Source organism: Siphateles boraxobius, unplaced genomic scaffold (assembly GCF_051911475.1).
Source record: "Siphateles boraxobius isolate OS27281-9 unplaced genomic scaffold, OSU_SipBor_1 143, whole genome shotgun sequence".
Taxonomy (NCBI): domain Eukaryota; kingdom Metazoa; phylum Chordata; class Actinopteri; order Cypriniformes; family Leuciscidae; genus Siphateles; species Siphateles boraxobius.
In genome coordinates, this window is record NW_027508748.1 from 842,937 (window position 1) to 863,933 (window position 20,997).

At 38.8% G+C, this 20,997-nt stretch overlaps 1 protein-coding gene across 5 annotated transcripts in view; it reads right to left on the minus strand.

The window, feature by feature from the left end:
- LOC143738311 (NLR family CARD domain-containing protein 3-like) overlaps window positions 1-20,997 on the minus strand; it is a 77,863-nt gene that overhangs the window by 21,627 nt on the left and 35,239 nt on the right. For 3 of the 5 annotated variants that reach the window (XM_077230412.1, XM_077230411.1, XM_077230414.1), the window contains 2 exons: window positions 11,602-11,775; window positions 9,579-9,752 (listed from right to left, as the gene is read on the minus strand). In XM_077230412.1, coding sequence (XP_077086527.1) covers window positions 9,579-9,752; window positions 11,602-11,775 — 348 coding nt within the window. The remainder of the gene's footprint in view (window positions 1-9,578; window positions 9,753-11,601; window positions 11,776-20,997) is intronic. The other 2 variants (XM_077230416.1, XM_077230413.1) reach the window with 1 other exon arrangement.

The window sequence follows — 20,997 nt, forward strand, 5'->3', positions numbered from 1 at the left end:
GGGAAGGAAAAACCTGGACTAATGTCACACTGTAAAGTGTTCCCCCACCTAAAGGGATAGGTTAGGACATGGAACCAGTGAGGAGCCCAGAGTAGAACCGAATGCAACAGGCTTCGGTGTCAAACTCTACGGGGAAGACTCCCTCATAGGCCCTATCCTAGTCCATCCTTACCTCACTGTTCCTTAGGTGTCAAAGGGTTTAAGAAATAGGGAAAGAGGGAACAAAAATAGCAGACTCAGAAAAAGTTTACAACCCTAGAGTTTGAACAAATACGGCTCTACTGTCTAGCAGACTCGGAAAAGTTTACAACCCTAGGGTTTGAACAAATACTGCTCTCCTGTCTTTTGTTTTCTTTCTAACTCTGTGCAGATACCACTGATGACTGTCCCGAGACACATACGCACCGACCTCGTCATCTGCGGATGAAGCCACAAGAAAACCTCAAGAAAATGATTAGACCCACTGCCGAACAAACTATCACGAAAAAAATAAAATAAAATACACAAGACTCACATACGAAACCTTCAGTCAACCATCAACATGATCAAGATTGTCATACTACTAAGCATCATGGATATTGCACAAAGTGTGGACTCCAGAAACAACATATTCTTAGAGCTGATGAATATGTCAAGAAATGCCTTGTTTGCTGGGAAGAACGTTTGCATGCCACACGCACCTTCAGTAGGAGCAGGAATCCCATGGGTGGCCCACCCTATCTACAAATGTGACACATGTACCTTATTCAATCATCATACCAGTGGATCATACAACAAGGATACATGTCACAACATAACAATTCCTCCCGCTTCTCCGTGTTGCACTCCAGGATTACCATCCTGCAACCTAACTTCAGCTACTCCCATCATGGCAGATCTACTCCTGCCAATGATGTTCTATTGGTGCGTGGAAAATGATTCTCCAGCATCGACGCCACTGGGTGAAATTCCCATTGAACGTTGCAGCTTTGTGATTGAAAGAGGAACAGAATCCCATGTGTACGTTACTACAGCAGATAAGAAAGAGGAAAATGACTTAACAGAGTGTTTCTCCAGAAACCCATCCCTACTCAACTATTTTGCAATAAATCAGTTGTGTATGATCTCTCCACCAACTGACACTTTTTGGTTTAGGGGAACTTCTGTCTACAGCATCCTCCCAGCCAATTCAACGGAAGATGCACCCTGGTTTATGTTCTACCAGCTATCAGAGAAAATACACACTCCACCCCAAGCTCCCCACAGCTACAAAATACATCTCCTACCACTAACGAAGCAGATGGCTGCATTCCAGGACTCACTTGTGCACAAACATGGTGGTCAAGAACTCTTGGAGCATTAATACCATCTTATGGTGTCATGCAAGCCCTTGATCAAGTCAGAAGCTTATCGAATTCTGTACAGAAATTGGCCAATGATACGGCTTTGGCCCTTGGTAACATCACGGACACTCTCGCTTCGCACAAGATAATGATCTTACAGAACAGAGTGGCCTTGGATTACATAATAGCAATGCAAGGAGGAGCCTGCACCATCATCGGACCTGAGTGCTGCACCGGGTTAATGGACACAACAGAGAACTTGAACAAAATCCAACAAGACATTCTTGATCTTTCAGCAAAATTACACCAGATGCCCGAAGATAATTCTTCATGGTTCGGAAACTTGATTGGTAAACCCTGGCTGTGGATAATGGAAATAGCAATTATGTTGTTGTTTGTTCTACTGGCGTACTATCTATGCGTCCACAGTATCAAGTGTTTCATTCAACAAATGAATTACGCCTCTCACGAGAGAATCACAGTTCCTACCAGAAAAGAATATTAACCGTAAGAACTTCACGGACCCTAAAATTGCATGTTTGTTTCGGTGTCAATTGCAGAAACAGCAACACAGAAGCATGTGTCTGTAACGATCACAAGTTACAAGAATGAACTTTTAAGTGTTTAAATTTGTATATAATGTGAGAGTTACTAGAACTCTCAAAGGGGGAAATGTAGTGTTACAAATGTATTAAATGTTTTTAGGTTCCAATACAATAGCATATACACTGAGAAAGTTTAGTAGACTGAATTTAGCATTTGAAGTATAAATGATGATATCAGAATTATCAGTAAGAGATTCATTGCCAGTCCTGATCTCTCTATTGTAAGTAAAGCAATTCAGGTGTCGGACATTAGCATTTGTCTGTATGCACTTCCTGGCCATTAAGATGGGTGATACAGTCTGGGAGATTACTGAAACTCTCACCTTTTGTTATAATGGCTCTCGGAGCCACTGTCCCAGTCTGTGAGAGTCTGGCTGATTGGATTAGGATATTTACATTTGAATCACCCTGTTATGCTGACGGGATCAGGGCTGTGGAAATTCCAGTAAAAGGCTGATTCCTATACTTAACATTTACATGCTTTGTTCAGATTGCCTCCCCCCTTTTATGTAAATCCCTCCCCCTTTGGAAGGATAAAACACTGTGTTTTTAGATATTGAGTTAGACTTGGGTAAGATTTTGAACGAAGCAGACTACAGCAAATAAACAATCCTGCTTAAAAGATACAATCCCAACATCTCCTGGTTTTTCGCTTCTAAGTCTCCTACACTTAAGAAGAACAAGGTTTACAACAATATGCACTCACAAAAACTGCTTCAAGGTTCCAACAATGGATACATACTTTTGGCAATGTGCCACATATCAAAATAATGCCGTGTCCCTTCAGGGCTCAGCTCCTCTCTCACCCATTTGGCAATCTAAGGAGAAATAAACAAACTTTTGTGGATGATTGACCTGTGTGGCCCTCAGTGCATCAGCAAACCACAAACATCCAGCTTCAGTGCAATTCAGATATTTACATTCTATACTGCATTTGTATTGTAAATACCTGGCGATGACGGTCCGTGATCAGCGTTGCCAAATGCAGGTCCTTTCCCCTCAGCAGGCCAACACTGATACTGATCACACCACGAGCTGTTGGGGACCTCTGAGCTCTGCAACATGACATAACAGTGTAAGTGTAGAATGCAGGTGTTGTTGAAGGAGGCGTGAATGAACCAACGCGTTGCTGGTCCAGGCATTATGATACACTGTACTCTAGTTAGGCAATACACAATAAAGCTCTATGCATCGTTGTACTAGTGGAAAGATGTTATATTAAGATACAATCAGTTTACCAAATTGCAGAGTTCATTTCTTTGTTTAATAACATCAGGTTTACCTGAACAAGCTGAACATCCATCACCTTGATCACTCTGTCCTCTATCAGTGAGTAGGATCCATACTTCGCACAGTGCCCAGGAGAATCTGACCTGGAATTAATTACAAATTTGAATTATGTTTCAAGTTTTTAATAACCAAGGTCTGTAAAGACAATCCACCATTTCATCTGCAAATGCCATATAAAGCCACCCTACATGATAACAAAATCAAAATGTGCAACTGGTCTGTGAGCTCTCACACTGGTTTACCTGCAGTCACCAGCAAGAACTAGATCCATTGCCCGTAGGTCGCTAAAATTCTTTGCTTGATCATTTTGCCAGGCCTGAACGATTACTGGGATGGTGTGGCGGCACTGATGGCGAAAGAAACTGTTCACACTGATGCACTGCAGGCCAAACAGAGTCAACATTCTTAATGTCTGGTTGGCCAAACATCCAGTGAAATGAATGGCCCCACTCAACACGAGGTTGCAGTTCGGCATGTTCATCAACAGTATATCAGGATTCAGTACACTAATGACTGCACTTCTAAAGACCCCACTGTCAAGCTCCTGAAATTTGCAGACGACACCACTGTCATCGGTCTCATCCAAAACGGTGACGAGTCTGCTTACAGACTAGAGGTTGAACAGCTGGCTGCCTGGTGCAGTTATAACAACCTTGAGCTGAACACGCTCAAAACAGTGGAGATGATCGTGGACTTCAGGAGGAACAGCCCAGCACTCCCCCCACTCACCATCATGAACAGCACTGTGGAAGCAGTGGAGTCATTCAGGTTCCTGGGCACTATCATCTCTCAGGACCTGAAGTGGGACAATCACATTGACTCCGTTGTGAAAAAGGCCCAGCAGAGACTGTACTTCCTTCGCCAGCTGAGGAAGTTCAACTTGCCACAGGAGCTGCTGATTCAGTTCTACTCAGCCGTCATCGAGTCTGTCTTATGCACATCCATCACTGTCTGGTTTGGTTCAGCTACCAAATCAGACATCAGGAGACTACAACGGACAGTCCGGACTGCGGAGAGGATTATTGGTTCCCCCCCTGCCATCCCTCCAGGACCTGTACTCTTCCAGAGTGAGGAAGAGAGCAGGTAAAATCATCACAGACTCCACTCACCCTGGACACCACCTGTTTGAACTGTTACCGTCAAGACGGAGACTCACATCACTGGCCACTAGAACATCTCGGCACAGGAACAGTTTCTTCCCGCAGGCCATTTCCCTTCTGAACAGTTAACACTCCTCCCAAGGCATATGCCTTTAAGTGCAATACTCCCACTGTTTAGTGCAATATCTCACAACTATTTATTTATAATAAATAAATAAATAAATAAATATGGGGTGGTGATGGCGCAGTGGATAAGACACATGCCTTTGGTGTGAGAGACCCGGGTTCGAATCCACTGTGAGACACCATTGTGTCCCTGAGCAAGACACTTAACCCCTAGTTGCTCCAGAGGCGTGCGACCTCTGACATATATAGCAATTGTAAGTCGCTTTGGATAAAAGCGTCAGATACATGTAAATGTAAATAATATTCAAAACACTGTAAATATGTTCATAATCTGTAAATCTAAAAATATCTATTCTGACTAAACCCAACTGTGATACTTTTATTCTCATATATTTATATTTTTATTTTTATTCTTATAATTTGTAGTATTATGTTTCTTGTTGTATTTGTATTTGTATATGTCCACTGGAAGCCTCAGTACCAAAACAAATTCCTGGTGTGTGCAAGCACACTTGGCAATAAAGCTCTTTCTGATTCTGATTCTGATTCTGATATAGATTAAGTACTGTACATTACTGGTCAAAGGTTTCATGTTTTCAATGAAACACACATGGTTGGTCACTGGCAAGACAGTCAGAGCTATCAGATTGTAATTAGATATTCTGATTTTCTAATCAGATGGCCTGCTGCGTAAACAAAACCGTACCTGCTTGATCATAACAAAAGTTCCTTCCTGCTGCACGATACTACTATCTGACCTCTCGCAACAGGCCGGACAGATGACAAAAAGGCCCATCAGCTCCTCTTGGCAAACAATGAATTTGTCAATGCCGCTACAACAACAAATTAGGGGAGGGGGTCATTCAAACTAACAAAGCTACAGTACACAAAAAATGAGCATTCCAAATGGTCTATGTTGGTTTTAAATTATCTCACTTGTGGTGGGGGTCACACGTGTAAGGTGGCTCCTCATCAAACAAGTCCTCCTCATCCTCCTCATGCATCGGCTCTTAGGGCACCCACGATAAGTCACTGATGACGGAGGCATTATCATCATCTTCATCTGTCTGTTCAGGACTAGCGAGGGGAGTGGAGGTTTGTGGGCTGAATGACGTCTGTGTGCCCACGCTGACCACTCTTGGGCTTCAGGTTAACCTGCAAAGCTGTGGAGAGGCAGTAAACATACCCAAACATCAGACAATCATGGCAAATCTAAGCGGCTATGTTTTGGTGTAGGCTATGTGTAAGCAATAAGGTACGAGAGGCTGTGCTGTATCGTGAATAAGTAACGGCTGAAGGGCGTTGTTAGGCATGACGCGAAGCGGAGCAAAGCAAATCCTGCAACCCCTTCAGCTGTTACTTATTCACGATACAGCACTTGCCTCGAGTACCTTATTGCTTTTATAAAACGGTTACCACACAATAAAATATTAAAGTAAAAAAAATGTATTAGTGCAACTTTCATGAAGTAAAATCACTAAAAGCCTTACTTCCGCCAGAAAAAAATATAGTCCCTGATCACGAACAGCAACAATGTTCCAATATGTAATACTCATGAAAGCTCAAATAAAAACAACATAGGAACTTAGTTATACTTAAGTATACTTCATACTTAGGGATTCTTGCACCCGGCACAAACACAGTAATAAACCATTTTGTCTATTTATTATTTATTACTATTTAATTTACTATTTATTTATTTATTATTGTCTATTTATTATCTACTCTTTCTCTTTCTCTAAGCTATCTGTTATGCTATACTATGTTATCTATCTATCTATCTATCTATCTATCTATCTATCTATATATATATATATATATATATATATTTACTTATTTATCTGACACTGTCACTCTTTCACTAGCTGCTAATCTCACTATTTGTCTTCAATCTCACTACTCTCTCTCAATGGTATTAAGGCGGGCTTTCGTCTGTCGTCCAAAAGTGAGTACCTCAAGTGACTTCATGCAATGCATTGTGGGAGAAATAAGAATCATCGCTAACGTGTTGCTAACCGCTAGAATATCACCTAATTTTCCTTATTATATTTCTTTTTTGTAATACCCTACAACATCAAATACAATGGATAACTGTTTAAATGTTTATTACCAACTAGAAAATTGCCAGAAAAGAAAAAAAAACCTGCACCATGGGCTTTAAAGCTTACTTGAAGTTATTCGATAGCTACATTAAAAACTAATAGTCTGACTGAAACAAGTGAACAGTCATTAATAAAATAAGAACAAATACACAAATTACAAGCAGAGATGAATAATAAACAGCAAAGTTTACAAAGTCTTACAGTAGTATTCAGGTACAGAAATAAGGCCTAAATGTAAAATAACACTATTTGTTCACAGTATAAATTAAATATGGTTTCATCTTTGTTAAAGCTGCATTTTGTTGTTTTATTAATATCAATGACACAGAAAACAGTATATATATATATATATATATATATATTTATATATATATTTATATATATAAATAAATAACATTAAGTGTGTGCTGTCACTTTAAGACCGACTGCACAGACTGAAAAAAAAATGACAAACATCCATTTCTTTCTCAACTGTTCACTTATGACATTAACGAGAGAATACTTGTTAAGACGGCCATTTAGACGGGTATTTTGACAATTTTGTGTTTATGTGTCCTTTCAAGGGCAAGGAAACACAACGTAAGAGGAATCAATTCTGTATTCGAGCGCTGACTGACACGCGCCTCTCTCTCTCTCTCTCTCTCTCTCTCTCTGTGCGCTTCGAGTGTGTGTGGCTGGGCTGTGCGCACAGATAACGAGTGAGTCCCGGTTTTCGTCTCTTCTTCTGCGATTAAAATTGTTTGAAGGTGTAAATTGGCAAGACAATACACGTCCAAATTATAAACTTTCACTCTATGATGGCTATATTTAGCAGTGAAGTCAATGTATCTTCAGTCTCTGTTGATTCTGTTGACTGTGAGTCTCTGTAGTGGATCCTTGTTCACCATCAGATCATCATCAGAAGATCAGACTGTCTTATACCTAAAATAAAACACACAAACAGCCACATATGCAGTATGAGACATTACTTTTGTCACATCTTTTCATAAGAAAACTAACTAGATAATCTATTTTAATTCAATCTCAAACACGATAATAGCTTCTATTTGAGGGTCAAAGTCACTTTACAAAATCAAAAGCACATGAAAGGTCACTTTCACACAACGGACAGCTGATCCAGGACCAGCAGAAATGATCATTACATTCACTACAAATTTAATATCAGTTAATAACAACCCAAATCTCAGATTATCACACACATAAGGCGTCTTTAAACAGAAAAAAGCGGCACAGAAACCAAATCTGAAGCAGCATAGAATCAAAAAATGTGCATTTACACAGAATGTTTATTACTTCTCTGACGCGGCATAAATGCATTTACACAGGAATTAAAATCACGGGAAATAATACTTTGAACATTACTATTTTAAAACTACAGTTTTAACAAAGTGTTACAAAATGAATTTAAAAGTAATTAAAAAGTAAACAAAGAAATGAAATTCAAGATAAATAAAAATGGAGATTCTAAAATTCTAAAAATTAAAAAATTCTGTGGTACCGATAGCTATTTTCTATTTCTTAATAAAACTGTTCCAGATGGAACAAATGCTACAAATATATTATGAATTATTACACCGGGTAGATTTTTTCTTCAAAGAGCCAGAAAGAACAATTATGTTATTGTTAGTGTTCCAGGCTAGTGTTGTGTGGGTGAAATATCTACCTCAAGAAGATGATTTTTGGAATATACTATAACACAGTGACGCTGAATAAGTATTTACCGTATCTGAGAGAAATGTAGCGGTGCGTTGATCTGCCAGTCTCTTCAAAGTAAGATTACATACAGCGAAAGCCAATTGATTACACACTTCGACGACTCTGTTATTTTAGTGGCTTGCTTCACGATGTGAGTACAGGACACTTTTCCTTTATTGTCGGCTGACATGTTTTAATTTGCCTTAAAGGACAACTCCGGCGCAAAATGAACCTTTGGTCTAATTACACATTGGTCAATGGTCAACCGTTCTGAGATTTGTTTTCATGATTATCGAATGTAAAGAGTTTTATCTCTAAAAACTGTTTAGCTTATAACGCTAGTATATAGGGCATAGAGTAATGAAAATAAAAATCATTAGTTAATACCACTAACAAGGCTCAAAATAGCCCAACACTAACATGGTAGCACAATGAGGGTCCCTACCTGCAAACTGAAGCATTGAGAACGTTGTAAGTGTACAGACAGTTTAATAAGAAGATATTTTATAAAGACAGTACACTTCGCTTATACAGGCAGGAGCTATCTTTGGAAAACAGTTTCGACCAGTCGAATCATGAACGCAGAGCCAAGTGCGCTGAACTGTCGTGGAATCTCATTTGGCCCGTTGTTTCCGGAAGAAAGGGTTCATGATTGGACTGGTCAGAGATGAACAGACTACTCCTGCCTGTATACGGAATGTGGACTGTCTTTATAAAATATCTTCTTATTAAACTGTCTGTACACTTACAGCATTCTCAATGCTTCTGTTTGAAGGTAGGGACCCTCATTATGGTACCATGTTAGTGTTGGGCTATTTTGAGCCTTGTTAGTGCTATTAACTACCGCTTTTTATTTTCATTACTCTATGCCCTATATACTAGCGTTATAAGCTAAACAGTTTTTAGAGATACATTTTTTTTACATTCGATAATCATGAAAACAAATCTCAGAGAACGGTTGACAATGTACCAATGTGTAATTAGACCAAAGGTTCATTTTGCGCCGGAGTTGTCCTTTAAACAATATGGATCTAGGCCTATATGTTTTGTCTTCCGCTTTTTGATTCTCAAGCCGCACGTTTGGTTGTCATGTCAATGACGTAGTTTAGAGCGGCACAAGTTCGCGTTCATTTACACTGAACAAAAACAACAGTTTAAAGTTCAGAGACTTACAGAAACTGAAGCTGAATTTAAGACATTTATCTGATGATCTCAGACAAAATATTCACACACACACACATGATGTTACTGAACCTGGTACAATTTCCTTTTATTTCAACAGCCATTTCAACTTTAAATGAAAATATGCTGATGAAAATCCTTAAAATCTATACTTACTCTAGTGTCTCCAGTTCATAATGTGGATCATCCTTCAGATCTTTCAGTAGCTTCACTCCTGAGTCTCCTAGTTTATTCCCAAACAGATACAGTTTTCTCAGGTGTGAGGGGTTTGATCTCAGAGCTGAAGCCAGAGCAACACAACCTTCATCTGTGACACCACAATCACTCAACCTGTAGAGAACAATGTCACACATTAAGCCCATATCCAACGATAAACATGACCACTTCAAAAATAAATAATGCTGTCAATATGAAATATATACAAATACTCATTAGTTCACGTTGTTAAAATGCATCACTTAGGATTAGGGAATAGAATACATTCCACATAAAACATGGAAACCCAACATGTGTGTGCTTAATGTATTTGTAAACGTTTTAAGGAACGTGTGTGTGTGTTAGGGCTGGGAGAAATAAATTGATTCACCAAACTATCACGATTTTTTTGTTTACAGAATCGATATTGATTCAAATTAATTTGCTTTATTTTTGTCCTTGCTTATAGACGAAGTTGATAGAAGTTAGCCACATTTGTTCCAACAGAGGATGAAATGTGTCACGTTATCTATGAGTGTCGTAATATGCATTTCAAGTGGACGCGTGGAAGCGACGTGAGACTGAAAGCACCGAAAAGTAAATATCAATAAAAAAACAAAATCACCACTAAGTGGTGACAAGTGACTGTTAAAAAATGTATTTGTTATTGAATTATTTATTCCAGAGAATGTAGTACTGTATGCTTCTGAAATAAAACTCAGAAAGATGTGATTAATTGTTTTTGTAAATATGACTAATCTTATACATAATGTACAGTCTGTATAAGTGTATGATTTAACTTTTCCCCATAGTCTAGTTTTTTTTTGTTTTGTTTTTTGCAATACATTGCAATGTCGAATCGCAATATTGCGATTCGCAATTCTTAAAAATCGTAATACATATCGTATCAGCACCCATGTTTAGAATCGGGAGATAGTTGCATCTTCCCAGCCCCAGTGTGTGCGTATCTGTGTGTGTGTGTGTGTGTGAGAGAGAGAGAGAGTGTGTGTGTGTGAGCTTAATGTATTTGTAAATACTTTAAGGAACTCTTAATATTAATGTAATTAATGTCCAATAAAGCCTGTATTAAAGCACTTAATGACATTTTCTGATTTTCCGTGACCCAATGTAAAGTGAAAAATATTTATGGTTAATACGTTGTTTACAAAGCATTATCTAACCCTTTAACTCACTATTCGTATATAGTCTCTTAATATATTAACTACTGCTTATAGTATTATATACTATTCATTAACTATAGTTTGAAAATGATTTATAAGTGCTGTGTTACTGTTACTTGTGATAAAGTGTTACTATTATTTCAAACTTGTTCCTTTTGTATGTGATGGAGTGATTCTTCTTTTACAAAATAACACAAAATGAACAAAGTAAAGATGAATTTGACTGATAGCATTTTTTTTTCAAGATTTCCATAGATATGGTGATATACTATTATTGTGTGTTATTTTGCCCATGATAAACATGTAATGATAAATCTGATATGGTGACAGTCCTGGTTCAGATGAAACCCATACCACTTCCCTCTTTTCAGCTGAAGCAACACATTTTGAGGTAATGCTCAAGCTTTCAAAAAAAACTCTCTTCACTTGTATCCTGCAACTGTTGTCTGGTGTGGTGAGCAGAGGCCGAGGGCCGTGAGAGAGCCACACAAGGCCGGTGGCGTGATTACTGATGTGCGCCACCTGCGAGACGCATCGGTCTCATATCCCTCACGGAGGAGCGGAAGCATAAAGGCGTGCTGCTCTCTCATGGCCCTCAGCCTCGTCCTGCTCGCCACATCTGGTTTGTAGTTTGTTTGATTTATTTAACTGTTAGTTTTACTTTCTTCTGGGTGCCTTCTACCGCCAGCAGGATCTGACGGTTCAAGCAGGAATCTGTCACTGAACCACCAGATGGGGATTACGCCAAAGGTATATTGTATGCACTATCTATATATAAGTCTTTTTGGTAGAGATGATCTTACCCCAGTATCTCCAGTTTACAGAGATGATTCTCTAGTACAGCAGAGAACAGCTTCACTCCGGAGTCTCCTAGTTTATTATATGACAGATCCAGTTCTCTCAGGTGTGAGGGGTTTGATCTCAGAGCTGAAGCCAGTGCAACACAACCTTCATCTGTGACACCACAATCAACCAATCTGTAGAGAACAATGACACACTCTTCACTCTCTCAGATCAGACACACAGATCGAATCAACAGACTTTATTATTTAAAATAAAAGCACAGATCACAATGTTTCCTGTAAGTGAGATTTACCATGTTATTTGTGTGTGTTTGTGTGAGAGGGAAAGCGTATATAAAAACGTATATAAATTATTTATATCACATTAAATAATATGTAAAGATGATCATAGAAAAAAGATGGATGTGGTAGTCATTAAGGATGAATTCATCTAGTTCTTCATGTATCAAAGTCCTGACTGTCCTGAGATTGTGTTTAATGTAAAGAGAGTTAAATGTTGATCGTATCAGGTTACTGAGGAGCAGCTCATGTGTTCAATCATTTACAGATCAATCACTCAATCACCTCAACTCAAGAAAGAGAGATTGAACACTTGAACACAGAAAAATATAATTTCTTAAATTTCATTTACACACATGTGATATTAAAATAAATAATGAATGGTAATTGTGGTGGAAATTTTAGACTGTATTTTAATTAACCATGTTTTTAACATCTAACCTTAATTAACAACATTCATATGCTTTTGAATTTGAGATGTATGTTTTCCCCTTTAGTTGAAAACTTTGACATTGAGTGTGTGTGTGTGTGTGTATAAATTATATGGGACATTAAACTAGACAGATGACTAGGTTTTCTGTTGTATTCGTGTTTTCTGGTGGGATTTGTCAGAGATCCACCGGCCTTGCTTCTTCTAGGGAGATTCTCTGAGAACTGCTCGAGAACTCTCCTGGCCGTGATTAAAGCATTTTAAGGACATTTGCTGGAGTCTGTCTGATATTACTGCTGCGCAGGTTTAGGGAAGTTTTAGGGAAGTTTTAGGGACAGGTTTAGGGAAGTAAGTTAGCAGGTTAGTTAAGAAAACAAGTTAGAATTAATATAATGAAGACTCGGCTGTAGTCGATCAGAAGACTCACTGGAAGTATATGTTTAGATGGATGCTGTAGTCGATTAGTAGACTCGCTGAAGTTATTATAGGGCACGGATGCTGTAGTCGATCAGAAGACTCGCTGAAGTATAGGTTTAGACGGATGCTGTAGTCGATTAGTAGACTCGCTGAAGTTATTATAGGGTACGGATGCTGTAGTCGATCAAAAGACTCGCTGAAGTATAGGTTTAGACGGATGCTGTAGTCGATTAGTAGACTCGCTGAAGTTATAGTAGGGTAGTTAGGTTTAGGGGAAAAAAATCTACAACAGTAATCATGTCGACTCCAAATTGTTTTAATGAATGTAATTAGGACTGTCACGATTCCTCAATAATATTCAAGTACTCGTTTTAAAAAAAATGTTTGATTGCAATTTAGCCTTGTCGAGTAACTGGCAAAATACCGGAAGTGATGAGAATCCATGAACTGCATTATTAGACCGTTTTCTAAGGCTGCACGATATATTAAAATTATTTAAAAACCAAAAAGTAGCATAATGCTACTGTGAATTCACAAAGGCTGTGATTCAATTAAATAAATACAGTATATGCCCTGCAGGTTTAATATTTCTCAGAGCTGCTATTTGTAGAGTATTTGTTTCATTCTTAAAGGCTGGTCAGAGACCTCAGAGCTTTACCGCTTAATTTCAGTAAATGATGGATCCTCTGCTTTCGGGCGAATTGTAAAATGTTATTGAAACATTAGAGTGATTAAGAAGCACAGATAAATGGACAATAAAGAAGGGACGTGCTTGCAGTGAGTTTTCTGAAATTTACTTTGATCGGTCATCAGAATGAGGACATTTTTCACATTTGATTTTGTGAATGGATTTAAGCTGACCTTCTGACCATAGAATGGGTAAGTCTGTTTTCATAGTTTAATGGTATATTAGGAAAAGTCTCCATTTGCATGAAGTGAATGAAACTTCGATAGTCCCATTACTGTACAATCCGTGAATATTCAGATCTCCTCAGGGATGGAAATGAAAAATTCTGATAACAGTGACGTATTGTTTGCTTTATGGAGCAAAACAGTTGAGCCTACCTTGTGTAAACTCAAGAAAGAGTACATTGGGATTAAATGTCCAGATGAGGAAATGCTCCAATGGTGGGACATAATTGGCAAACATCAAAAGAAATCAAAAAAATGGTGAAATAATTGAGGCATTAAACTTCATAAGTTGTACACGGCTACGTGAGTTAACAACGTGTCTATCTTCAAGTATAGATGCTAAATGTAAAGAAGTGCAATCTAAAAATGCAGAGGCACAAAAGTGTGAGGCAATGATTCAAGATCTCGAATCACAGCTAGATACATTACTAGCTGAGGTAGTTAGACCTGAATGAAAAGTGTAAAAATCACAAAGAGACCATTGCAGATCTCAAGGCTAAGCTGAATGCTAAAAAGTCCATGTCTCCCAAAATGCTTAACAGCGATGGGACTAAAAGGCATGTTCACTTCTTAGAGGAGGTGACTTGCTCTAATGAATCTGAAAAATTTAGTTCAGAAAATGCATGTGCAACTCCTCAAGAAAGTGTGCCTATTTTAGTTCTTAAGGTGATGCAACACTGTAATTGCGCAGAGTCATATACCAGAACGCCTGGTTTACAATCACTAGAGAGTCAAGAAAATCCTCAAACTCCTGGAGAACATAGCAAACAACCCTATGGTAAAGAAAGCAGGTTTTGCAGTTCCTGTTAAAAAACAGGCCATAAAGAGGGAAAATGCTGGTCACTGGGTAGGGGTAGACCTCCTCCTTATTTTCAGAAAAATAGCAAACTACTTTCTAAGAGCAAAAATCAGTGATCTGCACGTACAGGTAAAACTCTTTCTGCTTTGTTCATGCAAGGCCTTCAGCTATTAACTTCACTTGCTAGTGGTTTAGTAGCCCAATAGCTACAAGTTCAACCATACAAAATCCAAATTGCAATGATCCTGTTAGTATTTTTAAATTTTAACTGTGCGTAACACCTTGTGCTCATAGAACACACTTTATAGTTGTTTGTGCTACTACATGTGCACATAGGCTAATTAAGTTTATTCTTTAAAACACATGATTGCTTTACTGTAAGTGTTGTATGAAACACTTAGGTTTAAATGTTGTAGATGCTATGCATTCTAGGCCATGTATCTTGTGTAAACTGGAATTATTGTAGCATTAAAATTGCATAGCAATTTCAAATTACATGTGTGTCTATGTTGAATTTGTTTGTCTCCTTAGTGGAAAACTAGGCTATTTTCCATATAGCTCCAGTAAAACCATGTACAGAAGCATAGAATTGCCATGTGACTACAATGTGATTCACAATTGCATTAACCCTCTGAGGTCTAAGGTGTTTTTGGGGTCCTTGAGATGTTTTGACATGCCCTGACATTTGTGCTTTTTTCAGTTGCTTATAAACATATTAATTGCAAAGGTGTAATTACACTCTATTTAGCACAAACAGGTCTACCATAATATGTGAGCAAGATGTATGTACATATTTGTATTTTTGAGAGAATATTGTTTATGCATGGTTATTGAAAAAACTAAAACTTAAAGTGTCTGAAATAATTCCACAAAACACATACTAAATATGTGTCCACAAGACTTTTGAGTAATGGGCGTTGTTGCCTAGAATTTTTGCTTCAAAATGATCTGAAAATCATCCTGCCTAATCATTTACACAAAACAATACATTGATTTAAATTTTATAAGACACCTTTTGTTTGGAAAGGCAATATACGTGGAGGCGTGTTCACACCTGAGAAGACAAAGGTTGGATAATGTGCCACATACATAATGAGCTGCATATTAATGAGCCTTTCACACAGCTGTGTCACTGGGTACCAAAGAATGAGATCTCGGACAAAAGAAATTATATATATATATATATATTAGGGCTGTCAAAATAACGCGTTAATTTCGATTAATTAATCTGAGAAGAAATAACGCGTTAAAAAAAAGAACGCTGATTAATCCATTCCGTTTTGACCTTTGCGGAGCCGTTCTAGCATTCGTGTAAAAAGAAGGAGGGAGACAAGAACGCGCTGCTTGGATCATTGTTTGGAACATTTACTTATAACAAACGGAGTTCGTCAAACTCTAAAGTACCACATCAATGCAAAGCATCCAGGAGTGTGTGCGTGAGTCGGTGAGTGTGTCTGAGAGAAAGCGCGCTTGTGTGTGTGTGTGTTGTAACTTTTCACGAGCTCTCACGTCAAACAACCATTTTCTCACGCACAGAAAAATCGTGCACCAAAGAGAGGACACGGAAACAGACAAGACAGAGCACGTTACTTATGATATTAAAAAAATCTCAGCCCTCAGATTCTGTCAATTTTATTACAAAAATCAAACAATACCGTTTTGGCGCTTGTAAATGTGACATGACAGATGCCTATAGCGGCACGTGAACCGATCATCTCCAGCAAATAGTAAATAAACACAAATGACCAATGTTGAAAGATACAGTAGGGCAGCCTAAAACTTACCGAAATGTTTATTCCTCGATCAATCAGTGTTTTTCAACCGCGAAAAGAGGTCAATAAAACAGCTGGAGAACAATTATGTCACATAACATTTAGCCCTAAGTTACCTCAGGAAAGCCATTTCATGACCATATAGCATGTTATAGTTGGCTATAAAAAAGAGCTATAGAGAGTAATTTTCAAAATTTATGTAGCCTACTACTATATTACATATGTTTTATATTTTTACTTATATCAAAGTTGTTATTTGTAATAAACACGCATTATATTTAATTTGAGCTATTTTTAACCTTAAATACTAACAGCTGATATGACTCTCTGTATTTTTACAGCATTGGGTGAGATTTTTTTTTTCTTGAGAAAAATGAATGCCTATCTTGTGTACCTAATATTTATCCAAATGAGTCAATATTGCATCAAATCACAATAATTAAATTAAATTGAAATCGTGAAATTTGTGTCAAGCAATAATAATAAAAACGTAGCCTACCAGAAATTGTGCCATGTAAACATTGTAAGATTGTGTATGCGATTAATTTAGTTTAATTAATTACAGAGTATGTATTTTAATCGATTGACAGCCCTAATATATATATATATATATATTTTACAATTAGAAATTGTAACCAATTACAAATAGGTTACAATTACAACAACAATTACAATTTTAACAATATTTCAAGTGTATTCTTTCTTTGTAAAAAGTATACATTTTATCATACATATTAAAAAAAGGTAAGGATGCATTGGTTTGAATATTGGAACAAACACTAAATAACATCTTAGTTGATAATTCAATATACCTACTTTATTTTTGACAAAACATCCCATAATATAGTATATTTAACATATAAGCAGAAATTGGCGAACAAAAGCCTATTTAATGTGACAGTAGTCTTTTTTACAGTTGTGACGCCCTCTATACTTGTTTGTGCTATGTCTGTGTTTCAGTGGGGCGGGGCTGCAATCCTGAGAGCTGTTGGAGGACACCTGTGGTGGGAGTTTCTCTTCCGGATAAAAGCTTCCTGCTCTCTGCCTTTAGGAGGAACGAGCGAGGGGTTAACCCTCCGGCGTGACTGTTCACTTTCCGCATTTTGTTTTGTTGCCAGCATTTTGTGTTTAATTCTGGTTTTGTTTGGTAAATAAATTGGTTATCAATTGATAAAGGTTTTGCGTCCCGGTTCTTTGTCACAACCTCTGAGCCGGGCTGTGACAAATGGGGGCTCGTCCGTTGTTTCTTTTCGCTACATATTAAGTCGTATAGTTGCGGGACGGTGGACCTATTTGTGAATGAAGTGTCGCTGGTTTGAAGTCACACGCTAGTATTTGACCACGTGGCATGGTAATGGTAGAAGAGAACGTTGATTTTGACCGGTGTGCGGGAAATCTGGGTAAGTAGGTTATTTTTAATTGTGCTTTTTTATTAAAGGGGTGTGTCCCTGGGAGGTTTAGTGGCTTACCCCTTTGGGTTTCGTCTGCTTGGGTTGTGTAGTGTTGCGGTGAAAGTGGACAGAGCAGTTGTCTCGGGGGCACTACCGTGGATTTAGGAGAGTCGCCAGTTTCTGGTTGCTTTTCCTTGCCATCGGATTCGGTGCGTAATGGAACCACCATAAGTAGCCGCATGAAGACTAGGGTTGAGTATATGTAGTTAGTTTGGGGGTTGAGGTAGTTAGAGGGACATACCTTTTATTTTGTTGTTGGTGATATCGTAATTTGATTGTCATTTGGCTTACGGAGATTTCACGCACGCGGTTAAAAATGAAGAATTATTAGATCTTTGCACAAAAGAGCAGCTGCTTGGAATAGCTGAACATTATGATATTGATATCAGTAATAATATGCTTAAAGAGCGGCAGAAAGCTATTCAAAGAAGTAGCTTAATAGAAAAGAGAATTCTTGCAGAAAATCCGTCTGTATCGTTACCTTTATTTTCTACTTCGACTTCAAATTTAACATTTGAACAGCAAAGAGAGTTACTTAGTATGCAAATTCAGCATGAAAGGTTCAAAGTGAAGGTCGAAATAGATAGGGATTTGGCAGTGGAAAAAATGCGACAGGAAACAATGCAGGCAAAGCTTGATTTGGAATTTAGACTGGAAACGGGCAAGGGAAGTATTGTAGCCGGTATAGATGGGTATGCACAGTCAACTTCTTTTTCATTAGGGGTGTTCCTGGTTTTGATGTCGTAGGAAATTTGCGACTTGTACCGAAATTTTGCGAAAGAGATCCTGATTCTTTTTTTGTACTTTTTGAACGAATTGCCGATGTGTGTAAATGGCCGGATGCGGCCAGAGCGTTAATGCTTCAGACTGTATTGACAGGTAAAGCACAAGAGGCGTATTCGTCATTAACGGTGGAGGATAGTCAGGATTATGTAGAAGTAAAGGCAGCAGTGTTGAAAGCCTATGAACGTGTTCCAGAATTTTACAGGCAGCAATTTAGGACTTGGAATAAAAGTGAGAAAAAGAGTTATCTGCAGTTTGCTCATGATTTACAAATGCATTTTTACCGTTGGTGTTCTGCTGCCGAAGTCAGTGATTTTGAAGGGTTGTACAGTTTAATGGTTTTAGAACAATTTAAAAATTTGGTTCCCAGTCGCGTTGCAGTCTATGTTAGTGAACAAAAAGCACCGACTGCAACCAAGGTTGCAATGCTTGCAGACGATTATGTGTTAATGCACAAACGCGTCTTTGATCAGTACGAGTCACAGCCAAACTACAGTTTGCCAAATGTTGATTTGCCGGACGAGGTTGGGTCGCGCAAGACTAGAGGATTCCAGTCAGAAAGTAGAAATAATAGTTTGCATGACTCAGATAAATTTTGTCAATATTGCCATAGACGGGGTCATTGGAAAGCTGACTGTTATGTCCTTAAATCTAAGCCTAAATTTTTTTCAGGTGCTACAGCTAAAGGTACGGGTTTAGCGGCTCCTGTGCGTTTGTGTGACTGAAGTTCGTTTGATGGGAATACTTTTGGACAAATTGAAACTTCGTGTTCTGCAGTGCTGAACTCGTACCAGCCTTTTGTTAGAACAGGGTTTGTGTCTTTGGTAGGCAGTGCGGTAAAGGTGCCTGTAAAAATTTTGAGAGACACAGGAGCATTTGATTCCTTTATTCTGGCCGAGGTGTTGCCCTTTTCTCAGGAGTCAGAATTGGGTAGCTTAGTGCCAGTTCGGGGAATGGGGCTAAATGTTTTGCATGTGCCATTGCATAAAGTGATGCTTGAATGCAATCTGTTTCAGGGTGACGCCGCACTGGCGGTGCGTCCGGAGTTACCGATTGAAGGAGTCACCGTTATTCTTGGTAACAAATTAGCAGGTGATCGGATTTGGCCCGATATCCCAACGTTGGGGGCGGTGGAGGAAAAACATTGGTTAGGTCAGGAGCCGAATGAAAACAGGTTGGATTTTCCTGAAGTTTTACGGCTTGTGCAGTAACGCATGCCATGTCGCGCGTAAAAACTGATGAGGAATCTACCGCACTCTCTTGTGCGAATAAGCCTCTGAAAAGAATGTATCTGCCTTTGGCTGATTTTCCTTTGTCTGTGTCTTGCAGTGAGTTGGTCTCAGAGCAACAGGGGGATTCCTCTTTGTCGGAGCTGTTTCAGCATATGAAGCCCGACGCTGAGATGGAGGATAGTGTCAGCGGATATTTTCTCCAGAACTCATTGTTAGTGAGAAAGTGGGTGGATCATAAAGGTAAAGTCCTTGGGGAACCGCTTTTTCAGGTTGTGCTGCTGTTAAAATTTCGTGAGGCGGTTTCGAAGGTGGCGCATAAGGATTCTGGGCATTCGGGCGTTAATAAGACTTTGGACAGAGTGTTGAGGCATTTTTTTTGGCCTTGTGTAAAAAAGGATGTTTCCGCCTATATTAAAACTTGTCGTACGTGTCAGCTTACAGGTAAACCGAATCAGACGTTAAAACCTGCTCCACTATTTCCTATTCCGGCACTGGGCGAGCCGTTTGAACATCTTATAATTGACTGTGTGGGTCCTTTGCCTAGATCGAAATGGGGGGCAAATTATTTACTAACAGTGATGTGTCAGAGCACCCGTTATCCTGCAGCATAACCTTTACGCACGATAACTACCAGGTCGGTGGTTCGTGCACTGTCTCATTTTATTTCAATTTTCGGCATTCCAAGGGTAGTTCAATCAGATCAAGGATCTAATTTTTCCTCTCATATGTTCAGTCAGGTTTTAAAACAACTTCATGTTCGTCATGTGGAAGCCTCGGCCTATCATGCGCAGAGTCAGGGGGTGCTAGAACTTTTCCATCAAACGTTAAAATCCCTTTTACAAGCATATTGCACTGTATTAGGTGGGGACTGGGAGGAAGGTCTGTCCTGGTTAATGCTTTCAGCTAGAGAAGTTACACAGGAGAGCTTGGGGTTTTCCCCGAATGAGCTTATGTTTGCGCATAAAGTACGGGGTCCGTTAGGAGCATTGGCAGATGGTTGGAAAGATGTTGAACCTCCTGTAAACTTGATAGATTTTGTTAATGGGTTTCAACATCGCCTTTATACAGCTGGGATGTTGGCGAAAACAAATTTGGCGTCATCTCAGGAGAAAATGAAATTGTGGTATGATCGGCATGCTGAGTTACGCACGTTTAGCCAGGGAGACCAGGTGTTGGCTCTGTTTCCTGCAATCAGTTCTCCATTTCAGGCTAAGTTTGCAGGGCCTTATACGATTGTAAAGAAGGTGTCAGAGCAAAATTATGTTATTGCAACTCCGGTGCGTAGGAAAATTACACAGCTCTGTCATGTAAATTTACTAAA